This window comes from Spinacia oleracea, chromosome 5 (assembly GCF_020520425.1).
Source record: "Spinacia oleracea cultivar Varoflay chromosome 5, BTI_SOV_V1, whole genome shotgun sequence".
NCBI classification, from domain to species: domain Eukaryota; kingdom Viridiplantae; phylum Streptophyta; class Magnoliopsida; order Caryophyllales; family Amaranthaceae; genus Spinacia; species Spinacia oleracea.
The window spans coordinates 47,325,394-47,348,846 of record NC_079491.1 but is presented as its reverse complement, the minus strand read 5'-3'; the positions used below and the strand labels follow the sequence as shown (position 1 = coordinate 47,348,846).

The window sequence follows — 23,453 nt, the reverse complement described above, 5'->3', positions numbered from 1 at the left end:
TTCTATGTGGACCCGATTGATACATTTAGGCGAATTATGCAGGTTTCTATTGTTTACGTAAATTATTTTTGCATTTTTTAACTTCTATTAATGAGGAAGTATTTAATTAAATACCATCTTATTAATAGCTGAGTAATTGATTAAATATAACGTGCGTGTAAATAAATGACTAGTGTATGACTAGTGTATGAAATTGTGACCTATATTTTTATTTTGGGGACCATTATACAGTGTGACATAAAAAAATGTGTGTGAAATTTTTTGTAAGACAATTCTTCAATGATAGCGAAAAAGGATACGAGTTCATGAACTCAGAACAGAGCAAAATGGATTAGGAATAACATCACAAAATACACTGCCCAACAAATGGGTTTAATGGAAAAACAAAAACTATTATTTTCCCAGCGGCTACAACAACTAAACCTCCAAAACATATACGTAACAATCTCAATCAATTACAACATAAGAGCAGCTACAATGTCATTCGACCTCCAAGTCGTGTACGCCATTCGTATGTATCGTAATCAAAAGTCTGAGATATATCTTCAGATAAATTAATTTGGGAACTTTCGGGAATGTCTTCTAGCACAGGTCCATTGTAGTAAGGATGTACACGTTCATCGTTGACGTTATTTGCATGTTCTTGCCTAGCCCGGTAGCTAGGAATATGCCCATACATGGACCCGATAAGTTCCTACAATGAGCGTAAACCTGATTAAATTATAGTGGTTCAAATAATAACCTAATAAAGTACTTATGAAACGACATAAAAGTACCTCATTGGCTGCAATCTCAGCGTGCGTACATGCTTGTTTCTTCTTAGATTTTTCGTAAATTGAACAAGGTCCTTTCTTTGGCCTACCAACATGCCTCTTATCAATCGGGGTTTTGATAACATCGGCTTCAACCGGTTGAACCTCCTTTTTAGAGCGCGCTCGTTACACTCTCTTGGCCTTAACCTACGACGACCAAACACATTACGTGCTTCTGGATCCCACCACATAATAGACGTATCACCTTGGTCACCCGTTTTTCGAATACCCACCGCATCCTCCATTTTGAGCCTAACAATATCAGTAGCTTCCGTATACAGCTTGTATGCAACATCATTATGCATGGCCAATTCTTTCAAATAATTGTGCCTTAAAGATAGCTCTTTAGCTTTTGCTAGCCGTCTTGATTCCTCCGGATCATAGTACGAAACCCTCAAGATCTCATAAGACCTAACTTGTTTCCTCCATCTATCTAGTATATATTTCTCCGGTATAAATTGAAAATCCTCCACATCCATGGCTTTCAGTATATGCCTACATAGAATACCTCTAAATTCAAACAACTGACATGAACAACTTAGCTCTCCTTTAACCTTATCAACTCTAACACTGTAGCTTTTGAACCGTTTCCTCCAATGAGGGAGGCAGTTTCTCGTCAGCTCTATACAACAAAAGTGATCCTATTGCATCAATTTTGGTAACATTTGTGTGGGTTAAACCTTTACGCTCACACACAATATCAGCAAACATCTCGTTGGTGTACACCTTATGGAAAACGTACTCAGCTAACACACTCTTGTCAACATCAAGTTGTGGAGGCTTATCTATACAATCAAAATTATCCTCCTTTTCTTCCTCTGCCTTTATATTCATACAAAACTCATAGTTTTTAATGAACTGCAATAAACCACATTCTAGGTCTACTTGAGTTTTGAAGTAACGATTCATACCTTCACTTCGCTGTGTAGATGACATTCCGGCCCAAAATTGGCCTCTATTGTAGGCTGGTGCCCATTGTCGACGGTTTTCGTACGCATCCAACATCCACCCCTTACGTTGATTATATGTGTCCATCACAAGACACCATGCCTCGTCAAACTCCGCGGGATCGAGCATATCATGAACGGCCGTTCTAATAAGTGTATCAATGCTTTTCCATTCAACAAGCTTGCCAAGGTTCCGAGAGGCATTCTGTAGCATGTGCCACAAACAAAGCCGGTGTGGAACACCTGGGAAAACTTTGCTTATTGCCTTACCGATTGCCTTGTCTTGATCGGTTAAAATGCCCTTCGGAGGCTTTCCCATGCACTTCAACCATTCCTAAAAAACCCAAACAAAAGTTTCAGTATCTTCATGTGAGATTAAAGCGGCAGCGAATACAATCGACTTCCCATGGTGGTTGACGCCAACAAATGGGGAAAACGGCATGCGATACCTGCTTGATTGAAAAACTTAATAAATGTAATATAATCATCATGAATACACTACCACATAAACAATTATATAAGACATGATAATAAAAATGAACACATATTTGATTGACGTTAGTGATAATCAGCATGCAAACAAACATGCATAAATATAAACAAAATAGAAACACACGTACTTATAACAACGCAACCAACACATTAACCATTAACACATCCTAATATATTACAAAAAAAATTAGAGTAGACCAAATTAACAAAAACATTATGCTTGCGTACCTATTGCTAGAAAAGGTGGTGTCGAAACTAATCACATCCCCGAAGTATATGCAAGTTCCTCTGCTACGCGCGTCGGACCATAACGCGTTCTTTAAAATGCCTTCTTCATCTCGTTGCATAGAGCTATAAAAATCGCTATTCAATTCTCGTTGTGATTCGAAATACTTTTCAAGACTGGCAGCATCTCCTTCCTCGAACATTGTTTTACGGCGTTCAACAGCTATGGCGTTCCTAACATCCCTTTTGTTGAACGTAATATTATCAAAACCACCTTTTTCAATAAGCTGAGTACCAAAGTTTCTACTCACGCTAACACCCCCCTTTTATCATTATCCTATCAAAGGTAGCTCCATCAATTCTCCTGTAATTAACCATCATTCGGCTACATTCGGGGCTAAGAGGGTGATTATGCTGCAAAGAACAATTAACTACTACAAACTCTCCATTTTTAAATGAACCATAAACAAACACTTTGCATCCTGTAACATTAGACCCCTCACTTTTTTTAACCGCTCCCTTCTTGCATTTTAATCTTATTCGTTGCATCATATGCGCCCTAGCCTCAAGATCTCCTATACCTTTTTTACTAACACCCTTATCCTTATACTCTTTCTTTAACTCATCACTAATCACAAACATCTCAAAACCTTCATTATAAGCATAACGGTGACAAAATTCATTAAATTCAAAACCGGAATCAAAACGCATTCCTTCTTTAGGGGGTTGCGACGTAGTAAAATTCACAACAGTACCATCTTCGGCCTCTGGTTCACCATTTAGGTCTATACTAACCATTTCACTGTAAAATACATAATCAATTAATACAATTTCCAGATTATTAAATAAATCATACATATTATATTAAATGCTCGGCCATTTAATTTATAAAATACTACTGCAAATATTAATGAGTATTAATACTACATACGCATTAAATAAATTACATTTGTATTACATACACAAATTAATAAATTAATTAATTGCTGCACATATTCAAAAGCCCATTGTTTTCTCCGCCCTCCCAAATTAAACGCATTAAACCAGATTTACAGGAAATACAGAAAATCTGATAAACTCTAAATACACATATTCGAGAATAGATTATTTGATAAACCATACGAAAAAAACATATAGACATACCCAAGAATCCAATTGAATGATTCTATTTTAAACAAATATATCACAGTGATATATGCTACAGAAATATAAGGGAGTTTCATGAAAATTTACCTATTTCCAGAAATGTCGAGTTGATTTTTTTTTTTTTTTTTTAGGAATAGGTTACAATATTTGGGCGGGATTTTTTTTTACAGAGATTTGGGCGGTTTTTTTCGCGCTTTGGAGTGCAACAATGGCGGAATGGGTGAAAATTTTTCCCCCTTAAAAAGGATCTTTCCCCCCTAAAATGAAATTTTTTAGGCTGACATGTCCTTACCTGATTGCAGGGTAAGTCCAGTCAGGTTACCCCCAGGGTAACTGTATCATCTCCAATTGTACAGAATAAAAATAGTTATAGTCATAGTGATGTGTCAAAGAAAAAGAGGGAGTAAAATAACGTAGATTATTTAAACTAAGTAAAAGTTGCAATCGTCATGCAATCAAAGAATGAAACTTTTGGGATAAAATTGAGAATTGTATAGTACATTCTTTTTTTAAGGTAAAAATTGTATAGCACATGTATGTGATTAACGAATGCAATTTTTGGGGGAAACTGTTGTAAAATTGATCTTTTTATAGTACGTGAAAAACTTGCAAGTGAGTCCTTGATCGACCATCATTCGTTTTATCAAAGGTACATATGAATCTTACAGAATCATTCTTTCATGGGTGTTCTTTAAGAAATCTAGAGACAAATGAGAAAAATTACTAATGTTTCGTGGTCTCCAATAGGAAATTGAGGACAATTTGTTCTTCCCTCCTTGGGTAAACATTATTGGTACGTACACAAACATTTATGACAAGATGAACGAAACAATTTCTCATAAACAGTTAATTATCTCCTACTACATACGTAGTAATTATGAATATCATATTTCTTTATTGAGAAAATATGATGACAAACAACTATAATTTCAACTAGAAAAAGATGAAGGATATGCCACCTCAATAAACATGCACATAAATTGTCAAAAAACTCAAACTATAATGTAAAATAACGCTCGTTAAAAATGTTTTTCTAAAAGAAAAGAACAAATGGGAAATGCAAAATTCGTTTGTAAATGGGTTTTGTAATGAGAATTTGGTTTGTATTTGTACTTGTAAAGGTGCAGAAAAGTGAAACTTTTATTTTACAGAGAAAACATAAATTGTACAATTTAGCTCAAAATTTGGGCGTCAATTCAGCAATTTATGTGAGTAGGTGGGGGAAATCATGAAAAAATGAAATTGGGGGAGGGAGGGGGGGGGGGTTAATGTTTTGGGGAAAAAAGAATTAAATCTTTTTTTTTTTTCTATCTCCTAATCACACAGGTGAGATTCTTTAGAGATTTAAATGTAATGTGTCCTTTTAGTGAATTGTTCAAATTTTCATAAGGGACTAAAAAACAAGAACAAAAGGAATACATGATAACTAAAACATCATAAAATTTAGAGATGATGATAAGCTAAGAATCCATCAAAATAATAAAAAAAGCGATTTCATGGTTCCTAATGATATTCTATCAAAACATATCACGTCATCACTTGTCAAGGTCTATCCTATAGAAAGACAACAAACACAATGACAAAGTCACCTATAGTTCTTGAAATCATGAATATTTTCGTTAATTTTTTGTATTTAGAATAAATTAATTCGTTTATTAATGTATAACCGTGCATAAGGCTCTCACTCGCCATAGTGGTTGGGAGATTACTTTACTCACTGTTACAGAAGCAAATCAAAGCGACAAATTGTTTAGCTAATTTTGGGGTAATTTCCAACCTAAAGGTGATGATCTTTGAGACGGTATTGAGCGATCTCATATTGTTTTACTGGAATATAATATGTTTGTCTAAAAAAATCGTTTTCACTGCTAATCCGTACAAAACAATCCCAATGTTAAGTATAACGGCTCGTTTGGTAGCGGACCATAAATGGTGTCAATGGGAGTGAATTTGAATGCTTAAGGAAATCAATATTCATTCCATAGTAATGATTCCCATGGTAATGATAGTTCAGTCAAAAAAATTTCTTTCATAAATTTCCATTAACTCCATTACTATTTGAGGAATGATATTTGGTAGAAATGCAAATTTATAAAGAAAACACCAAGAATTGTATTACTATGGACATTTTAATGTTATTTTTCTTATAAAATAACACTTATATTTATTCTTATTACCATTATTTATTACATTTACCACACGTACACAACCATTATTTATTACCAGGCCGTAAGTATTACGGAGTACCATTTACCACACGTACACATGTTCTGAATTTCCGAGCTTTTTCCGAGCTTCACTATTGCCGTTTCTCTCACCATCTCTGTGCTTCCTCCTCAAGGTAACTTATAACCACCATCCCCCCCCCCCCCCCCCCCCCCCTCCTTTTTCTTCATTGTATACTCCGTAATTAGTTCCAAAATTTGTTATGGCTGTATATCAATAAATGTTTTTATTGGTCCAGTACTTTGTCAATTTGCCAATGTTTTTTTTAATTACAAATGCATGTTTCATTGATAACATAGTTGCTGGGTTGATTTGGGAAGTTGAGTGGCGAAGAATTGTGGGCTAATTTTCCAATTGTGGATTAGGGTTTTTAATTCCCGTTGTTGTTGGTTAGCCTGGTTGATTAGCTTAACGATTTTCAACAATTTCTAGTGTAGTTTTGTTTGATTTTGAAGAAAAATTGAAGAAAGAGAGTCAGGTTGGTGTTTGTTCAATTTCCAGTGAATTTTGAACTATTGTTGATAATGTAATTGTATATTTTGGCTGGTTAGAGTAATTGGTTTTGGAGTAAGCATTGTCTGTGAGATTTCAGTAGCTTTCAGATTCTAAATTTCTAATTAATCAAACGGAAAAACAAAAGAGAAAGTGAAAAATCCCTGGCTAAGGCATTTGATGCCCATGGAGCTCAAACTTACTTATTTGAGCTCAAGCCTACAAAGTGTGGGTTGAGTTAGCTTGGTTGCACCCCTAATTCTGTGTAGGAGATGGTTTTGGGCAGAAGATGAGAACAGTCTGGGATTTTTATGCTGCATTTGTCATTTAGTTACTTAGTTTATATGTTAGTTACTACGAGTCTACACCGTATTTGTTAAGATCTTCTACTCTCATTTTCGGAGTAGTTCTTTAATTTCATTGTTTTGTGATGCATGCATATATTTATGCAATCACTTAGCCTTGTAATTAAGTAGCTTAAGCAGCAGTTAGATGGGAAAATTCCCCATTAACCCTATTTATAATATCATTATTTGGTGACATGCGGCATGTGTTGCTACAGTCAGCTAGCCTTTTTGTTACATATTATCGATTCTGATCGATGGACAATGGTCAAAAGAGCCCTATATAATCTTAGAATTTTGTAGAAGGTTAATGAAATTAGGAAGAGCTAAATTGTGTGAGCTACATTGTTTCAGGTCTAACTTTCGGGATAAATAAACTAAAAATGCCTGACGTACAAGCTCTTGTCAACGATTTTGTTAACAAACTCAGAAAACGGTATGGTGACTGCTTTAAGTTTTTGATCTGTTTGAAGTTTACAGATAAATTACCTTGTTTACAATTATTTATTTATTTTATTTTAGTAAAATTGAGGGGTCACAAGCCACAGCAAGACACACAGCGGAGTTTCTTCGTTCAGTTATATCCCAGCAGAGAATTCCCTACACAAACCAAGCTGGAGCTCTCATTGATTCTGTAAAGGCTGTTGGAGAGCAGCTAATTGCTGCCAACCCTGTGGGTAGGCCTCTATTCTGTGTAAATGCTAATTTGAACTTTTTGAAGATTTCAAATTTTGCAATTGAAAATCTTGTTTGACATTAAACTACAAGTGAGGCTACTTTGAGAGTTTAACTGAGGTATAACAACGTTGTTGCACTTTACACGTGTTGTTGAGAAAAAAATCTCTTAACTATTTCTTTGCACCATATGCATATGTTGCAGACATCAAATAGGCAAATGTTATAGAGGGAAATAAATATGGAACTCTTTGAGGAATTGTGAATTGTGGTGAAATGAGAGTCTGGATGTGCATGCGCTTCATATAATTAGTTAGGTACTCAGAGTGGGCCTTTTTCACCTCCATTACCCCTCTAAGGATTCCTTGCTAATGTTTTCAAAAACTATCTCTTCTGGCTCCTTGTATCACAGTGCCTGGAGGTGATGGCTTTTAATGTACGTTGTGTGAGCTTTTAGTAACTCCCGTCTGTATTGAACTGCAGAGCTTGCTGTTGGAAATGTTGTCAGGAGGGTACTGCATATTATCAGAGAGGAGGATTTATCTCTTACTACCGCAGCTATAGGTGACCTGAATATATCAGATGGAAGTGATGACGATGAAAATGACAGAGATGACCGCCCTGTCCTATCAGCAGCCGCCTTAGCTGCTGCAGCAAGGAAGACTTTGCGCCCACCATCGCTACATACTCTTCTTGAAGATGTACCTAATGCTACTATTGTTCCCCTTTCATCATCTGGGGGTGATTCTGAAGGAAAATGCAAGTGTAAGTTGTGCTGTTCACATTAAGCTTACTGCAGTTCACTGAAAGGGCTTGAATAAAGATGGGAATAATTGTGCTTTTGTGATTTCATGTGGAGCTCACCATTTTTTCTTTGTCTACTGATTAACTAATGATTAAGCTCTGCAGCCGCAGATAAGAGCTCCAGGATTCGAAAACTAAAGCATGATGTCATTGAAGCTGTTAATGAGCTCATTCAGGATATTGACACTTGCCATGAGCAGATTGCTGAGCAAGCAGTTGAGCACATTCATCAAAAGTATGTTCTTGTTTTCTCTTCTATACATCGTTAATGGGTTACCTATTGCCTGTTGGCATTAAAAGAACGTCAAATAATTGTTGAACATTATTTGTTGTCATGAGAAGGTATTCATTTTCCTTTTGAATGTTATTCAGTTAAATTTGCCTTCCTACTTGTAGCGTATGTTATCTGAATATGAGAAGGAGGTGATTGAGATTAGATGGTCTTCCATGGAGAGGGGTCTTACCTGCTCAATCGAAAAGTCAATCAATTACTCCCTCCGTCCCTTAATATTCGTCCCACTTTCCTTATAAAGCCGTCCCTTAATACTCGCACCGTTTCTATAAATGACATATTTTTACTAATATTATATCATTTCTCTCTCTTAACCATGTACCCACATATATTCCTACTTCCTAAAAAAACATTAAAAATTTCAACCCACCTCCACCACCACCCCATCCTAACCTTTTATTTGACACATTTCCCACTAACTATATTAAAAAAATACCCCACTATCAACTACCACCTAATAAATTAATAAGTCAATTAAATTGCTTAAAACTCTGTGCCGAATGCCGATCAAACTGGGGCGAGTAGTAAGGGACGGAGGGAGTAAGAGCTAACAAGTTTACATTCTGTCCGGCATATGAAATCAAGTTTAGTTGCATAGCTGCATTTGCCTATTTGCTACCTTCTTTTTTTTAATACTTCGTATATCTTTTCTAGCCTAATGATTTCGTGGATATAGTTGTAAAGGCAAGTACTCCTTCTGTCTCTCAAAGAACTTCCATTTCTCTTGGGTACATAGATTTAGAAGATAATTGGCACTTTGGCAAGGGATGAAAAATAATAGAGTGGGTAGTGTTTTAATTTTAATTTTTTGTTGAGGTGAAAGAAAGTGGTGAATTTTGGACCTACCACCTACCTGTCCCCCTTAGTCGTCTCTCTCCACTCTGTATCATTAATTTGAAGTTGCCTACCCCACCTTCTTTTTCTTTAGTAACCTATCCATTAAAAAGTTAAGAATCTTGGTGAACTTATGTAATTAAGTTAATGATAACCACAAATTATTTCCTTTTTCACGTCTACCTTCTCTCGTCCTCTGTAACTTATCAGTTTGTTGCCTCCTTTTGTGATTTATTTAATATATTAATACCATTATATTTTGTGACATTTTAAGTTGAGGTTTATTGTGAACTAAAACACAGTAACAAAAATGCAAGAAATTGTGGCTAATTGTTTGGTAGTACGCATACAAAAAAATGCAAATTAAATTCAGATACAAGTCTCACCCAACACTTGAATTAAACGCAAGGGTGGAGTTCCGGTGATGGTGTAATTAATTCTTGGTGGATGTTTGGTGGTGGGACAAGTTTGCGCTTCTCGGTCGGGAGAAGGGAAGGGTTGATTGAGGCGCTCAGTACTCGGTACGGTGGATGAAGATGGTGATGAAAGCGAAGGGTGGCTGGGATAGGATGGTGTCGGAAGGGATGTAGCGTGGCAGAATGGTGGTTGTCAAAGCTGGACTAGGCTTGGCTTCCGCTTGCTGGGATGGGTGATGATGCTGCCGGAAGAGGCGGGATGTGTGGAGAGGTAAAAGTTGAGGAATACTTTTTCTAGATGACCAACGGGAATGTGCCACCGTGCTTATTTAACCTGCTGAACAAGTCAATACAGGAATCTCTCATATTAGTTATTCAATAGTTGGGACTGTTAAAGAAGATGGTGAATAGTTAGGATTATTTTTGTCAATTTTTCCTACTTTATTTGGTGGACCAACCCAAAAACGCAAATGGGATGTTAGAACAAATTAAAATGGAGAAATGGGAAGTTCGGTGAGGGATGAATGGAATATCACTGTCCATTATCCACGAACAAGAAAAAAATTGCAATTTTGTATTAATTATTTGACAGCTTAGATTCCTTAAATTAGAGGCTGTCACTATACATGCAACTATGTTTTTCTGATACCCGTATGCGTGTTTATGTTGGTCGTGTGTGTGTGTGTGTGTGTGTCTTTTCTTCTTTTAAATTTCCATATTTGTTTGTCGTAATATCCTCTAAACCAGGCATGTCCTATCTGCTCATTCAACCGTGACTATTGCAGTGAGGTAATATTGACTTTAGGCCGGTCGAGAACAGTGATGGAATTTCTCTGTGCAGCAAAGGAGAAGAAACGTTCTTTTAGGGTCTTTGTCGCAGAAGGCGCTCCAAGGTACTTTCATAGTCCATATAATTTTGAAGTTGGATTTATTTTAAAGAAGTAAAGATAAAAAAAGATCAAAACCAGGTGCAAGGCCTGAAATTACTAACTATATGATCTTCTCATAAAAGACTGTGTAGGAGCTTCCCCAGAAGACCAGAGCTTAAGTATACAATGAATCTCCTATTAGTCCTATAATTTCCATCTTAGTTTCGAGAAAATCTTTTAAAGTTTGCTTAGCTTAGGCTCTTTTTTATATAGTATTCTTCATAAGCATTGCTTTGAATTTATTTAAGAATGTGAGTTGATATCACAATATCCTTCACTCTTTTTGGGGAATGGGATGAGAACAGTAGTTTCTCTCAGAGTCTCAGCTTACAAGAAAATGGCATAGGGGAACATGATCTCGAAGCTTGAAACTCGTTTATTGTGGAGTAAATTTTAGTAGAGAGGCAGTGTTTACTGATGAAGACCTGAAGTTGTGCTGCATTGGTTTGTTTGGTTTTTTTTTTTTTTTTGTGGGTTCTTTACTTTCTTGCACAATCAACAGTGAAGGACCATGTCGGCAATTAGCAAAAGTCCATTAATATCTTAATTGACAATATATTTGTGCTTAAATTTTGGGTTGATATGTTTGATGTCACTTTGGAACCAGGTACCAAGGACATGTTCTTGCCAAAGAATTAGTGGCTAGAGGTTTGCAGACCACTGTGATAACCGACTCTGCTGTTTTTGCAATGATATCACGAGTGAACATGGTATGTTTGCCAACTTCTGTTGGTGTATGTCAATTCTTTTTCCTAGAATGTAATCAATTTTAAGAATTAAAGTTCTTTGAAGGTCATAGTTGGAGCTCATGCCATTATGGCTAATGGTGGACTGATAGCCCCTGTTGGCTTGAATATGGTTGCTCTTGCTGCTCAAAGACATGCTGTCCCATTTGTGGTTGTTGCAGGAAGTCACAAGGTAATTACCTCTGGCTGTTCGTCCTTTTTATAATGCTTGGTTATAGAAAGAGATTCCTCGTTACATTGTGGGCTTTAATGCCCTCAATTTGCTATCCTAATCCTACTGAGCAATACTTCCAATAATTCTTGATTCTGGTTACAAAATGTGAAGTATACTTCATATTTTTCAAAATCTTCTTGTTTTCGTTTGAGTCGATTCAACCTCATCATCATACTGAATAGCTTGTTAATGTTACCTCAAATGATTTCGTCATTAGCATGTAGAAAAAAACTTTCAGCAATGTGCTTAGTAATGATCTTACAGCATCTTAGTCGAATGTCTGCTTATCTGCTAATAAAATTGGGGAAAGCTGCTTATACACTCTTATAATTAAGGAAGCTGGGATGCTGTTGTGAACTGAAGTAGTTCAAAGAATTGAGGAATGAAGGCCTGTGATGTGTACAGTTGCATGTGGGGCAGTATACACTTCATATCTTATTTTGGCAAAAAAAATGACATTCACAAAGTTGCATACCATTTGTTCTATTTACTGGCCAACTATAGGATGCTTCTTGAGTTCTTGATGGGGCTGAAATGCTGAATGATGAAATGCAATGTAGAGCTTAGATAGCCTTTGTGGATTGACATTAGGCTGAGGCAGAGAATGAGCACATGATAAAGGTTCAAGGACTTTGTGGAAAATGAGCATTAAGTGATTGACTGCCATCTGAGAAGTTTTAATGGTGGAAACAAGGCTTTAACCTGTGGAGACTGAGAAAATTGAATATATGTTCGCTTTCACATGATTAAGTACGCTTGCTTTATACAAGATAACAAGGGTTGCACTAATAAGTAATAACTTCACAACTAAACAGTGAGACACTAGGTAAACTTATTAATACTGATTACACGACTAAATGACTGATAAAAATTATTGTTGTTACCTAACTATCTATATTTTTTATGCAAGTACAATTTACCACTTGATGACATGTAAGCTACTCTGAAGATTGCATCAACATGAATTAGGTTGACTGATACACACTCACCTGTTTATGCTTAATAGCAGATTGGTTGGTAGGTAGATAGATGGAAGTATGGAACCTAACATTTTTGTTGAACGGAATAATAGGTTAAGAATCTCAAGAGTCGAGATCTATTCCATTCTTCTATTTACTCCCTTTATTTGCTTCGCTATCTTTTGGTTATGTATTCTCTGTTGTTTTGACTTGTAGGTTGTCTTGACCAATTAGTCAATAACTATATGCTAGCAGCATAGCATCTTAGATTATCTTAATATCTTTATTTTCTTATAATTCTTTTAAGCATTCTATATTGCTTACAGGTTGATTGTGCTTAATGTCTTACACTCTTACCTATGGCAGTTATGCCCCTTGTATCCTCACAACCCTGAAGTCTTACTCAATGAGTTGAAATCCCCATCCGATTTGCTGGATTTTGGAGAATTTTCCGATTGTTTAGATTTTGGAAGTGGCAATGGCGAACCGCAGCTTCATGTTGTCAACCCGACATTTGATTATGTGCCACCAAATCTCGTTAGCCTCTTTATCACTGACACGTAAGCTGTTTTTATTTTTCAATCTTATAGCTACTTTATCTAATCGAGTACATACTTATTTTATGCAACTTTTTGTGGTTGGTAGTATGCTGTTTCTTTTGAATTTTGCATTTACTTGTGACTTGTGGCTCCTAATTTTTTCCTTTAAACTGTCCCACTCCTCCCTCCACCAAGAATGTAAGGTTAAATGATGACTATGCCTTGGGGATGTATATGAATAATTGCTTTATCCATTTGCTCAAAATGATACATGGGGGTTCTTTTTTAAAAAAGAAATGAAATATAGAATTGACCTCCTTGCTTCTCTCATGGTACAATCCTCTTCCCATAGCTTTAGCTATTATATCTCCTCTATCGAGCCGGCAAAATCATACCCAATGTGATAGGAGTACCAGGGGCCTGCAATTTCTTTGTATGCTGGTTGTACAAGGAAGTATGATTCCAGTTATTTTCCATCTGTAAGGTAAGACATCTTATTTTCTGAAGAAAATTTCTGATTCACCAATCTGAGAACATATATTCAAAGATATTTTCTTTATTCTTGGTGGGGGGTGGGGGGGGGGGGGGAGGGAGGGAGGTGGGGGGTGTGAATGGTGAAATTTCTGGTTGAGTATGCAAAGGGCACTTTTCTAAGAAGGTTCCTTAAAAGTTACTCCCAATCAATTATTTGTCAATATATAATAAAGGATAGCTACTTATTCTGGTCTAACAACAGCACCTCTTCACAGCAGCACCTCTACAATACAATGGCTGCAATTTTATCTTGTTGTCTACTTCTCCGTCAGTATGAGTTTTGGGCGGCATAAGGGCACAAATTTGGTTGAAGATGAATGATAGGATTTTTCAAGATTACGTGTTTACTCCTGCATCCTTATTAGCTGGTTTATGTAGTTCCTTTTGGGCTCATACTCATGGAGTCATGGGGTATTCTCTGGTGTGTTCTTTGTAAGATGTATTTGGTGATTGGTATTCTTCTCCTTTTTTTCCCCTTGATGTTGAACTTTTGGTTCCCCATACTCCCCCTCCTAGAATTTTATTTTCATGCTTAATAGACTTTTTTTTAATCTACAAAAACAATTTGAAGAATAGCCTTGTACACGGAAACTCCCTCTGCCCTGCTATCATGGTCTTTGTCAGTTATTGAGAATAATCATCTTAGCTTGCTTTCTACTTCAGTTGTGAAACTTACAAACTATGTTGTCATGGGGAAAGTAGGAAAGGATAATGGAAGAAGCAGAACAATTGAGGATGAGATTTGAATTTCACACAATACTCTGGATTCCTCTAGTAATTTTTTGTCTTCTACCTATTTGACAATGCGTCCATGATGGTTTTGGATTCTTGGGAGTTGGGATTGTCCCATCACTCCTATGAGCTTGTATAACACCTTGGCAACCCTGATTTTTACCTCTTTCCACCACCGCAAGGTTTTCATAGATAACTGGGGATTTGTTTCTGGGTCCATCATGTGGCGTTCACCAATTACTGTCACTGAAGAGTGAAGACGATGAGGCTTGCTGGAGAATTTGCGCTCTACTTCTTTACCTGCACCTGAAATCCGACAAGCACGTGATTTGTTTATAATATTAAAAAAAATATGGTGAAAGGGCTTAGTATATGCTTAGAACTATGTAGATGATAATTTGTGTTTTTAAATCACCTTTAAAAAAACACAATTTGTTTTTTTTACCAACCATACTTAATTGTTATTGTAATTTACCACCTTTAAAATGAAAAAATGAATTTTGCCACCAAGTAACGTTTTCCGTCACAAAAATTTGTCGATTTGTGTAGTTGTAGAGTGACGGAAAACGTCACTTGGTGGCAAAAACAATTCTTTTTATATTTTAAGGTGGTAAAATACAAAAAAAATTAAGTAAGGTGGTAAAAAATAAATTGTGTTTTGTTAAAGTTGGTAAAAAACAAAATTTCCACTACGAAATGCATGTTATATTAAAGGTTGGCTTGGAGGAGAGATATATTATCTATTTAGTTTGTAGAAATCGTTATCAATGAAATGATGGAGTTTAAACATGTTGATTTGGAAGGATTTATTGGCGGATTATTTTTGTTTTATAGCTGGGGAACTTGATAGACTTGAATGATACTAGGTTCGCAGGTGTAACACAGAAATTTGTCCTTATTGTCAATGAATTGAGCTTCTACTGGGGCTTTCTAATAGGCTGGTGGCTATGGGTCATATCTTCTGTTCTTTTACTTTCTGTTCTGCAGCTGCATAATTGATAATTATGTTTTTTTGGGTACTTTGCTGCATGGACATGTCTTATAGCAAATCTTATTTCATTACAGTGGAGGGCATAATCCATCATATATGTACCGACTGATTGCGGATTACTACTCTGCCGATGATTTGGTTCTACAACGAAAATCAGCTGCTGGAAATTAATTAATTCACAATCTCCATCTGGTATGTTGAGCTAGTTTGATCTTGTATGTGTGGTGGTCAGTGTCTTTGGGCTTTGCTGGTGAATGTATGATGTATTTATAATTATCTGATAGTAACCCACCTATTTTTCACCTGGTTGAACCTGTTGATTATCTTAGTATATTGTATGATTGTATCAGTCATTTGTTTGTCATACACTCATACTGTATTAGTTCTACGCTTCTACCCACTGTCACCTTATTCATTCCTACGCCCAGCAATCGAAGTTGCATTTTGTCAGTTCCGGTCCTGGTGCACTGGCAGTCTGGCACACCATTTTGCTGTTGTGTACCCCATACCCTTAACACCAACTTCTGTCCACTCCTTGTACGTTGATTCCCATGAAAAACACCAAATTCAAGGAAATTCTAAGCTGATTTAAATGTCCAAACCCTAGATGGCTAGATCTGTTGAAAATGCGTAAATCCTGTAAATTAAGATTCAATTTGTTGGGGCTTTTCCTGCAGAAGGTAGGGCGCACCAGTTGGTGTAGTTGCTGACTGTCGGTTATTGCTTTGACCATCTTCTCTGGCAATGATATATGCTGTTTCCTGGCTAACTAATGTCGATGTTTGGTAGTTCATTTCCCATTTTCTTTTCTTTACTTAAATATTGGGTTGGGTGGGGGTGAAAGTTAAAAGGTCACATCACTCAAATGGAGATAATCTCAGCTCCTCTTGACCTTTTGCTGGCCCTTTTGTATGATTGATTTCCTGTATGCAGACTTGAAGGAGAGTAATGTAAAAGTTAGATGGAGTTAGAGGTGGTGTTGGCGGGGGAGAGAGAATGGGGGCTGCTGGCAGAAGGGAAGGGATGTGGGTTGATGTGGGCTTGGTGGCCAAGAGAAAAAGTCAAGGAGCGAAAAAGAGAGACTGGTGTTGATGGGCTTGGTGGCCAAGGGGATGCATGATGGGGCCTGTTGGCAGTGCTTGACTGCAGGTGGAGGAGAGAGTGAGATGAGGGGAGTGGATCTCCGTAGTTGCCTTTGAAGAATACGTATGGTGGTTGAGGGAATTCTCGAGAAAGGATACATGGACTGAAATTTTGGGTGTTTCGGTTTATTTTAAAACTAAAATGATATGACAGGTATCCGAATTAGAAAATTAATGGAACCGATAAAATTTCCCATTAGCATGTCAGATGACTAATCTTTTCCAAAGTTCAGGGGTATCATTTGGATTCTATTTTTTCTCATCTTTTCTTTTCTTTCAAAGAAGAGTTTAAGTTTTATTATGGAAAGTTTGGCCTCAGTGATCATTCATATCTGATAATCAGAATTGTCAATAGTAGAAGGGTACTATGCAGAATTGCTACATAAAAAGGCTCAAACTTTGATCTCTTTTTTCTTTTCTTTCAAGAAGAGTTTATTTATAATGGAAAGTATGGCTTCATTGAATCAAATCCAAAGAACATCAATTGCCTGTCATGTTTCCAAAAGAGTACCAGTCAATCAAGTGTGGCAGCCCATCAAATTAATTGATACAAATTCTGTTCCTGTACTAGTTTCACCTAAGTGAACTAGTTCTTCTATCCATCAGAGGACTTCTTGTTCTCATTGTTTTGCTCTCCTTTTTTCCTACTGTTAGTATAATATAATATTTTTCTTATCAAAAAAGAAAAACTAGTTCTTCTATCCTCTGCCGCATCCATCAAACCTTTTCATTCTCTTGCACTCTTATCATTTTGTTGTTGAAGCTTATCCTCTCTGTAGTATGTACAGATTTCATTGACAACTGAAAGGCCTATGACACATTTCTTTTTCCATTGACATATTGACTTGTGTGATATAGAATAGACCAGGACTGAGTGAATAAGCTAAGATAGTAATCACAAGGTTTCTTGCTGGTAGTAAATTGGGAGGGAAAGTTGAATTTGGAGTAATAGTTTTAATGAAGGCAAGCACGAAAGTAGATAGATGGAAAAGAAAGGCAACGTACAGTACATCTGGGTGCATTTCCCATTCTGTAGCCTGACTTCAGAGATAGGTTTCTGACTTGCTCCTGCTATCAAATTTCAACTTATGTTTCTGCTTTCACTGCTCATTTCCCATTCATTGAAGTCTGTTGGGTTCCATCTGCTGCTTCCAACTTCTAATGATGGATTTTCATTGCTCATTTAGTTGCCAGGATGGTTATTTCCCCGTAACTGTTTTTTTTTTTTTTTTTTTTTTCAATAAATAGAATATTTGCTGAATTATATGAAGACAGTAAATAGTTGAGAGGGACACTATTAAAAGATATTTTGAAGTTGACATTCTTTGCTCTGACATTCTTTTGGTGAATTGGCAGGCCTTGTATGAATTACGACTGCATGTTGATGGAAACAAGGTTTTTGAAGATTGAGGAGATTGAAGTGGTTAGTCGTTATAATTCTCATGTACAACTGGTTGTACCATGCTTGTACCGTGTGCTGGTACGGCCTAGGAAGACCACCGTGTTTTGCAAACACACCTTGTCGTACCCCCCTCACCCCCAAGGGGAAATAAAGGGGAGGACTTAATTTTGCACATTGTGGGGATTTTAGGGAACTAGATCCCTTTTGCTACTTTAGTAAATGTAAAAGTAAATATTTCTATTTTAAGTTGCTGTTAATTGGAAGCATCCACTGGTTATACAGAATTAGACATGGACGACATGGTGGAATAATTGAGGTGTTTCGATTTCATAACCCAATACTAAATATAGTTATATAACTTCCTCTTTTTTTATTTGTTCTTCCCCATTCCTCTAATGGAAATTTCAAAAAGTTCTTCCCATTTGTAATCATATAGAAATATGTGGTCCATGAACAATGATTTCATTTTGCTTGGATGCTTTTGTATGATCCAAATTCAATCAAAACTGGCTTAGAACTTAATTCCTCCGTTCTTTTTTATATGACACAATTTGACTTTTGACACTACGTATATAATCTATTTTGATTATCAATTGTGATTTATACTTGAGAAAAAGTATAGTCATGTGATATCTTGTTATGATCGTCTCATTGTATAGATTTATAACATTAATTTTTTTTAATTTTTAAAGATGTTAATGATTGAAATGACAACCGTGATAAAAGAATTGTGTCAACTTAAAAAGAACGGAAAAACTATTTTTTTAAAGTACTTGAGGTTGCATTTACGTGGTAAAGTTTTACCATCACAATGTTATTTTTCTGTGTGTTAACAAAAAAGGATGAGAAACCATCATTAAGTTGCATAGTGATTGGTTGTGCCATGTAGAATAGGCTGTGTTGCATAGTTTCAAAGAGAGTAAAAAGAGAGAAAAAAAGAGGAGATATCATATAAGTCAACATCTGAACTCATGAGTTGTTTGGACTTTGTAATCCATCTAAAGTTCATCTAAAATGCTTTTTTTTTAGGCAAAATTGACAAGAATTCTTCAACCTTTGTTTAATTCTCTTAAGGGTCTCAAGTTTTAATTAACTAAAGATTACTTCAAGCCTATAAGGTGTCTTCTTTTAAACTCGAATGAAAATTGATTGATCACTTAATTACCAGTATAATTTATGATGGTATAATTTGCTTTTACTGTCATCTCTTTTTTAACTCATTTATTTTTGGGATTTCAATTCAGTTTCTTTTTACAAAAGCTTTTGTGTAAGACCGTCTAACGGTTAGACCACTTTTTTAGTACTAACTAAATTAGTGTAAAACATAACTATAAGTAATAAAATCATAACTAATTGAATAACAAAATAGTTAAGGTATAAAGACAAATAATTAAATATTATTATTTTCGAACAAACTTATTAGTAACTAAAACTCATAAAATCATAACTAATTGATCTCATTGCTTAACTAATCAGTTTCATTGTTTAACTAATTAGTTCAGTGCTTAACTAATAGGTTTGGTTGCATAACTAATTGGTTTCGTTGCTTAACTAATTGAATTTCAAACTTAACTAATTGGTTTCAGCGGTTAACTAATTAGTTAAAGTGCATGCATAAAAATGGTCTAACCGTTAGACCGTCTTTCCTAAAAGTTTGTATTCTTTTTAACTCACTTGAATTCAAGTACGGAGTACTTACGAAGGATGAAGAATTGTTAGAATTGAGTTATACTCCACTGGTTAGTAGCCTATTTTAGTAAAATCGTGTTTCTTTTTTGGGTGTACAGAGAGTCGCAAAAGGAAGTGATGTAGACGGGATTCAATCGTGATACGACCTCTGAGGTTTTAAACCACTAAAATTAGCCAGTCTTTGCTAGAAAGTGACGTAGACCAGGATTAATTGTGGGTACCAGTGCCACTCCGAGGTTTTAAACCACTAAAATTAGCAACCTTTACTGATGAAATTGGATAAGGTATTATGTGAATAGAAAAGAAAGGAGGGGGAGTGTTTGTGCACAGAAATGGCAAATGCCAAGCATCTGAGCTCAGCTAAAAACATAAACACCTTGCAAACTCCAATATACACAGCAAAACCAAATTCTGCATTTCCTCAAATCATCAAAATCAAAGCTTCAAGAAAAAATCAAGGACAACAACAACTGGTATTTAACATTTTATTACTACAAGTTAATGATATTGGCAACTTTCCCTTAATGTGTGTTTCTGAAATTATGAGTCTTCATTTATGTAGTATACTTTTGCTAAGTGCTTCTATGTGATTATGGTTGAATTAGATCAGCAAAAATGTTTCAAAGTCTCCGCGTAGAGTGATCACTATACCAGCATCCACTGGTAGATGGCCTGGGAAATGGAGTTGTGAATACTTAGTATCCCTTAAAGATCTTCACTTGGATGATTTAGCTGAGGATGGTCGAAAAGATACCGAGGTTTTTGTTAGTCTTTCCCTTCAGAAGGTAAATCTCTTCTCAATACCTTGTAAACATTAATGGAACTATGAACTAACACAGAGTAACTAATAGCTGCTTCAATTCGTCTACCAGCACACAGGGTTTGGGCTATCTGTAGATGGAAAGGTGGTGACATCCATTGCCAGGATGTGCAGCAGTTGCTCATCTCCTTTCTGCAGAAAGGTACACACTTTTCTTTTCTTTTTTGTGGGAGAGAGAGAGACACAGAAAGTGCAGTAGTTATGAAAGTATTCTCAACTTTGAACCATCTATAATCTGCATGACTGACTATATGACCTGAAAAACAAAGTATATGAACAATATTTGGCAACTCTTTATCCATAGTTACTAGGACTATTACTTGCACAAAATAAGAGTTACTCTCTCCGTCCCTTTTTATTCTTTATGTTTGGTATCTTGCACGTAATTTAACGATTAATTAATGTGGGTTGAAATTCTTTCTATTTTTTATCTAAACAATACAAATTAGGTTTATTTATCATATTTTCACATTTATCAAAAATCTGACATTGGAAAAGTGCGATAGATGTTAAGTCCCTTTTTAAGGTCCCGATGAATGCACCAATGAATTTAATTGATTAAAATAATAACTTGGCACAATTTTTTATAGAATGTTAGGGGCATTTAGTCTAAATGTAAAGATTAAAATGAGACGTAAATAATAAAAAGGGACAGAAGGGGTAGTTAACAGTAGCAACAATCGCGTGACATTGTTTGTTAACATGTGTTATACAGATTGATACAAGCATATGTGTGTGGGTTCTGCCTGATGACAGAGACGATCAATCAACAGAACTGCCTGAGATTGGCAGTGATGATCCTTCAGTAAGAAGTTCAACATTCGTCTCCTGATATTATATGATGCATCAACAGAGAGATGTTGAGACCATAAATATAATGGAATGCAGGTTATCTATGTGAGACCAGGGTACGAAGCTGACTTAGGTTCGCTGATACAAGACACAATAAGACTTCAAACTGCGGTGAAGGTAGTATACACGAAACATCAACCATATATGTGTCAATTTAGTAGGCAATTTTTAGTTTTAATCATACAGATGAAGTACCCTTTTAAATAATGTTTCTTTTATCAGGAGACTTGTTCAGAGTCTTGTGAAAAGTCTGAACCAAAACTTCACTGTAAGTATTCTTTTACCTTCATCTCTGAAACATCATTTTTTTGCCTGAAAATTGTGTGGCTACTAAGAATTATCTGCAGATATAGGTGATCAAACGAAAGCTTCTCTAGACAGGAGGTGGTCTAAACTGTTACAGCTTAAAAATACAGCCCGGCCCGTTGATGCGCAAAGTAAATCATCTTAACTTCAAGAAAACTAGCAGAAGTTTAAGGTTTGGTCTTTGTGGTTGTACCCATGGAATTAAAACTCGGCCGTTCTGTAACCTATTTTGGATTTGCCGTTACGCGAAAACCCGTTATGCTACGGTTTGACAAAAATCACGTCTTTCTCCCCGCGTCGTCCGTTACGTAACGGTGACTCGCCGCGTTAGACGTTTTTTTTCTCCGTTACACCGTTCTTTTACATAAATTGACCAAAAATATTTTTGTAATTAGCTATGTAGTTTATGAAACATGATATTTCTAGCGCTTATTTGTTCACAGAATATAATAGTCACTCATATTAGGATAGATTTGGTTATATTGTCTTGATATAATACTTTTTAGACTAAAAATGTAATAATAAGGCTTAGACATGCTAACGTGGTTTTTTTCAAAAAATTCACACCGCGTTAGCCGCGATCCGTTCTATTCTTCCGTTACAAGCGGTTTCCGCGACAACGTGACCGTTACCGCGAACGCGACCGCATCCGTGTTTTTTTTCTATGGTTGTACCAAGATGGGTGATGCTATGTTGCTACTAGTTGATTATGCTTGTAAATTATAAGGATCTGTGGTCGAATCAGCAGCTCTTGTGGCTTCATAGTATCATAAGTAAATAAGAGATGAATGATGTTTTATCAGATAAGTTAATGTTAATGAAGATGGGTGTAAAATGTTACCAAAGGTCTAACAGGATATGGACCAAAAGGGAAATGATTTGTTTTATTTCATACTCATAATCTCATTCTATCTGAATTAATTGTCACGTTGATACAAGAATGAAGTGGTATAACTGCTACTCTGCTACGTGCCAATGATGTGTTCGATCCAATAACCCGTTGTTCCTCTAACATCGATGAGGATTTAATTATTCTTGTTAAAATTAGACGACTCCGATCAGATCATAAAAAATAAAACATTGACACAAAAACAAACCAGTCCAGACCAACTAGAACTTTTTTAAACAAACCAAAAAGAAATTCAAACCAAATCGGGCGAAGAGAACATAGGCCTAGTCAAGTTGATTAGAGTGTGAGGCTTCGAGCTCAATTTTGAGATACATTGATAAAATAATTTGAGAGATTTTGTTCTTCTGCCCTTCTTAAGTTCCCTGCCACCCTTATTGGTTTCTCCATTCATCACCCCACCCACTTTCATGAGTTTTATTAATCGGCTGAGTAGATTAACAAGGAGTAGAGGACTATATTGCGATTAAACCCCTATAAATTGGGACTGTCTTGAGTTAATTAAAAGTTAAGACCTTTTAAAAAAGACCAATTTTGTTGGACTATAAAGGTCAATTTTGCTTTCTCTATGGAAAGATGAACTAAGGTTGTGTGGTTATTATTTAAGGTAGCTATTCCAACAAAATTGAAAAACCTAACTACTAAAACCCATCAACTTTAAATAGCAGAAAGTAAAAACTAAAATCTCAAGCCTTAGTATTGTCTGATTTGTCTCTTGTGCCAAAAATCAGTTCCCTGTGATAAGTTAAAAACTAAAACCCAATGTTCAAAAACAATTGATTTTGCAAGCGTTTGCATCTGCCCTGAAGTACTCAGTATTTTGACTGTCAAATGAAGTAGAAAAGCAGCAGCAGTTTCTTGTAAAACTCTTTTCAAGGGTTATTGCTGACATCACAATTGTACAAAAAACGATGTTTCCTATTGCGGTTGAAATGAATATATATCAAAAACCTAGGGTATACAACATCGGCTGCACTTTTAATCAG

At 35.9% G+C, this 23,453-nt stretch overlaps 3 protein-coding genes across 4 annotated transcripts; 2 read left to right on the top strand and 1 right to left on the bottom strand.

Moving 5' to 3' along the window:
• Window positions 1-1,376: 1,376 nt before the first annotated feature.
• LOC130461494 (protein FAR1-RELATED SEQUENCE 5-like) lies at window positions 1,377-3,274 on the bottom strand. Its single transcript, XM_056829616.1, has 4 exons — window positions 2,852-3,274; window positions 2,480-2,763; window positions 2,154-2,208; window positions 1,377-2,093 (listed from the first exon to the last, which is right to left on the bottom strand). Exons 1-4 carry the CDS (start codon window positions 3,272-3,274, stop codon window positions 1,377-1,379), a joined length of 1,479 nt encoding a protein of 492 aa, XP_056685594.1.
• A 2,538-nt stretch (window positions 3,275-5,812) lies between these two features.
• LOC110790030 (uncharacterized) lies at window positions 5,813-18,260 on the top strand. 2 transcript variants are annotated; one of them, XM_021994771.2, is made up of 11 exons: window positions 5,813-5,963; window positions 7,039-7,120; window positions 7,207-7,361; window positions 7,843-8,124; window positions 8,269-8,398; window positions 10,491-10,598; window positions 11,242-11,344; window positions 11,427-11,552; window positions 12,920-13,113; window positions 15,424-15,541; window positions 17,848-18,260. In XM_021994771.2, exons 2-10 carry the CDS (start codon window positions 7,068-7,070, stop codon window positions 15,518-15,520), a joined length of 1,248 nt encoding a protein of 415 aa, XP_021850463.2. In that variant the 5' UTR covers window positions 5,813-5,963; window positions 7,039-7,067; the 3' UTR covers window positions 15,521-15,541; window positions 17,848-18,260. The 2 variants fall into 2 exon arrangements, with proteins under 2 accessions (XP_021850463.2, XP_021850464.2); XM_021994772.2 differs by lacking the exon at window positions 5,813-5,963 and adding an exon at window positions 6,022-6,326.
• A 1,552-nt stretch (window positions 18,261-19,812) lies between these two features.
• LOC110790031 (large ribosomal RNA subunit accumulation protein YCED homolog 2, chloroplastic) lies at window positions 19,813-22,152 on the top strand. The gene is made up of 7 exons (XM_021994773.2): window positions 19,813-20,055; window positions 20,188-20,367; window positions 20,455-20,544; window positions 21,118-21,207; window positions 21,291-21,371; window positions 21,477-21,522; window positions 21,602-22,152. Exons 1-7 carry the CDS (start codon window positions 19,915-19,917, stop codon window positions 21,703-21,705), a joined length of 732 nt encoding a protein of 243 aa, XP_021850465.1. The 5' UTR covers window positions 19,813-19,914; the 3' UTR covers window positions 21,706-22,152.
• Window positions 22,153-23,453: the final 1,301 nt, after the last annotated feature.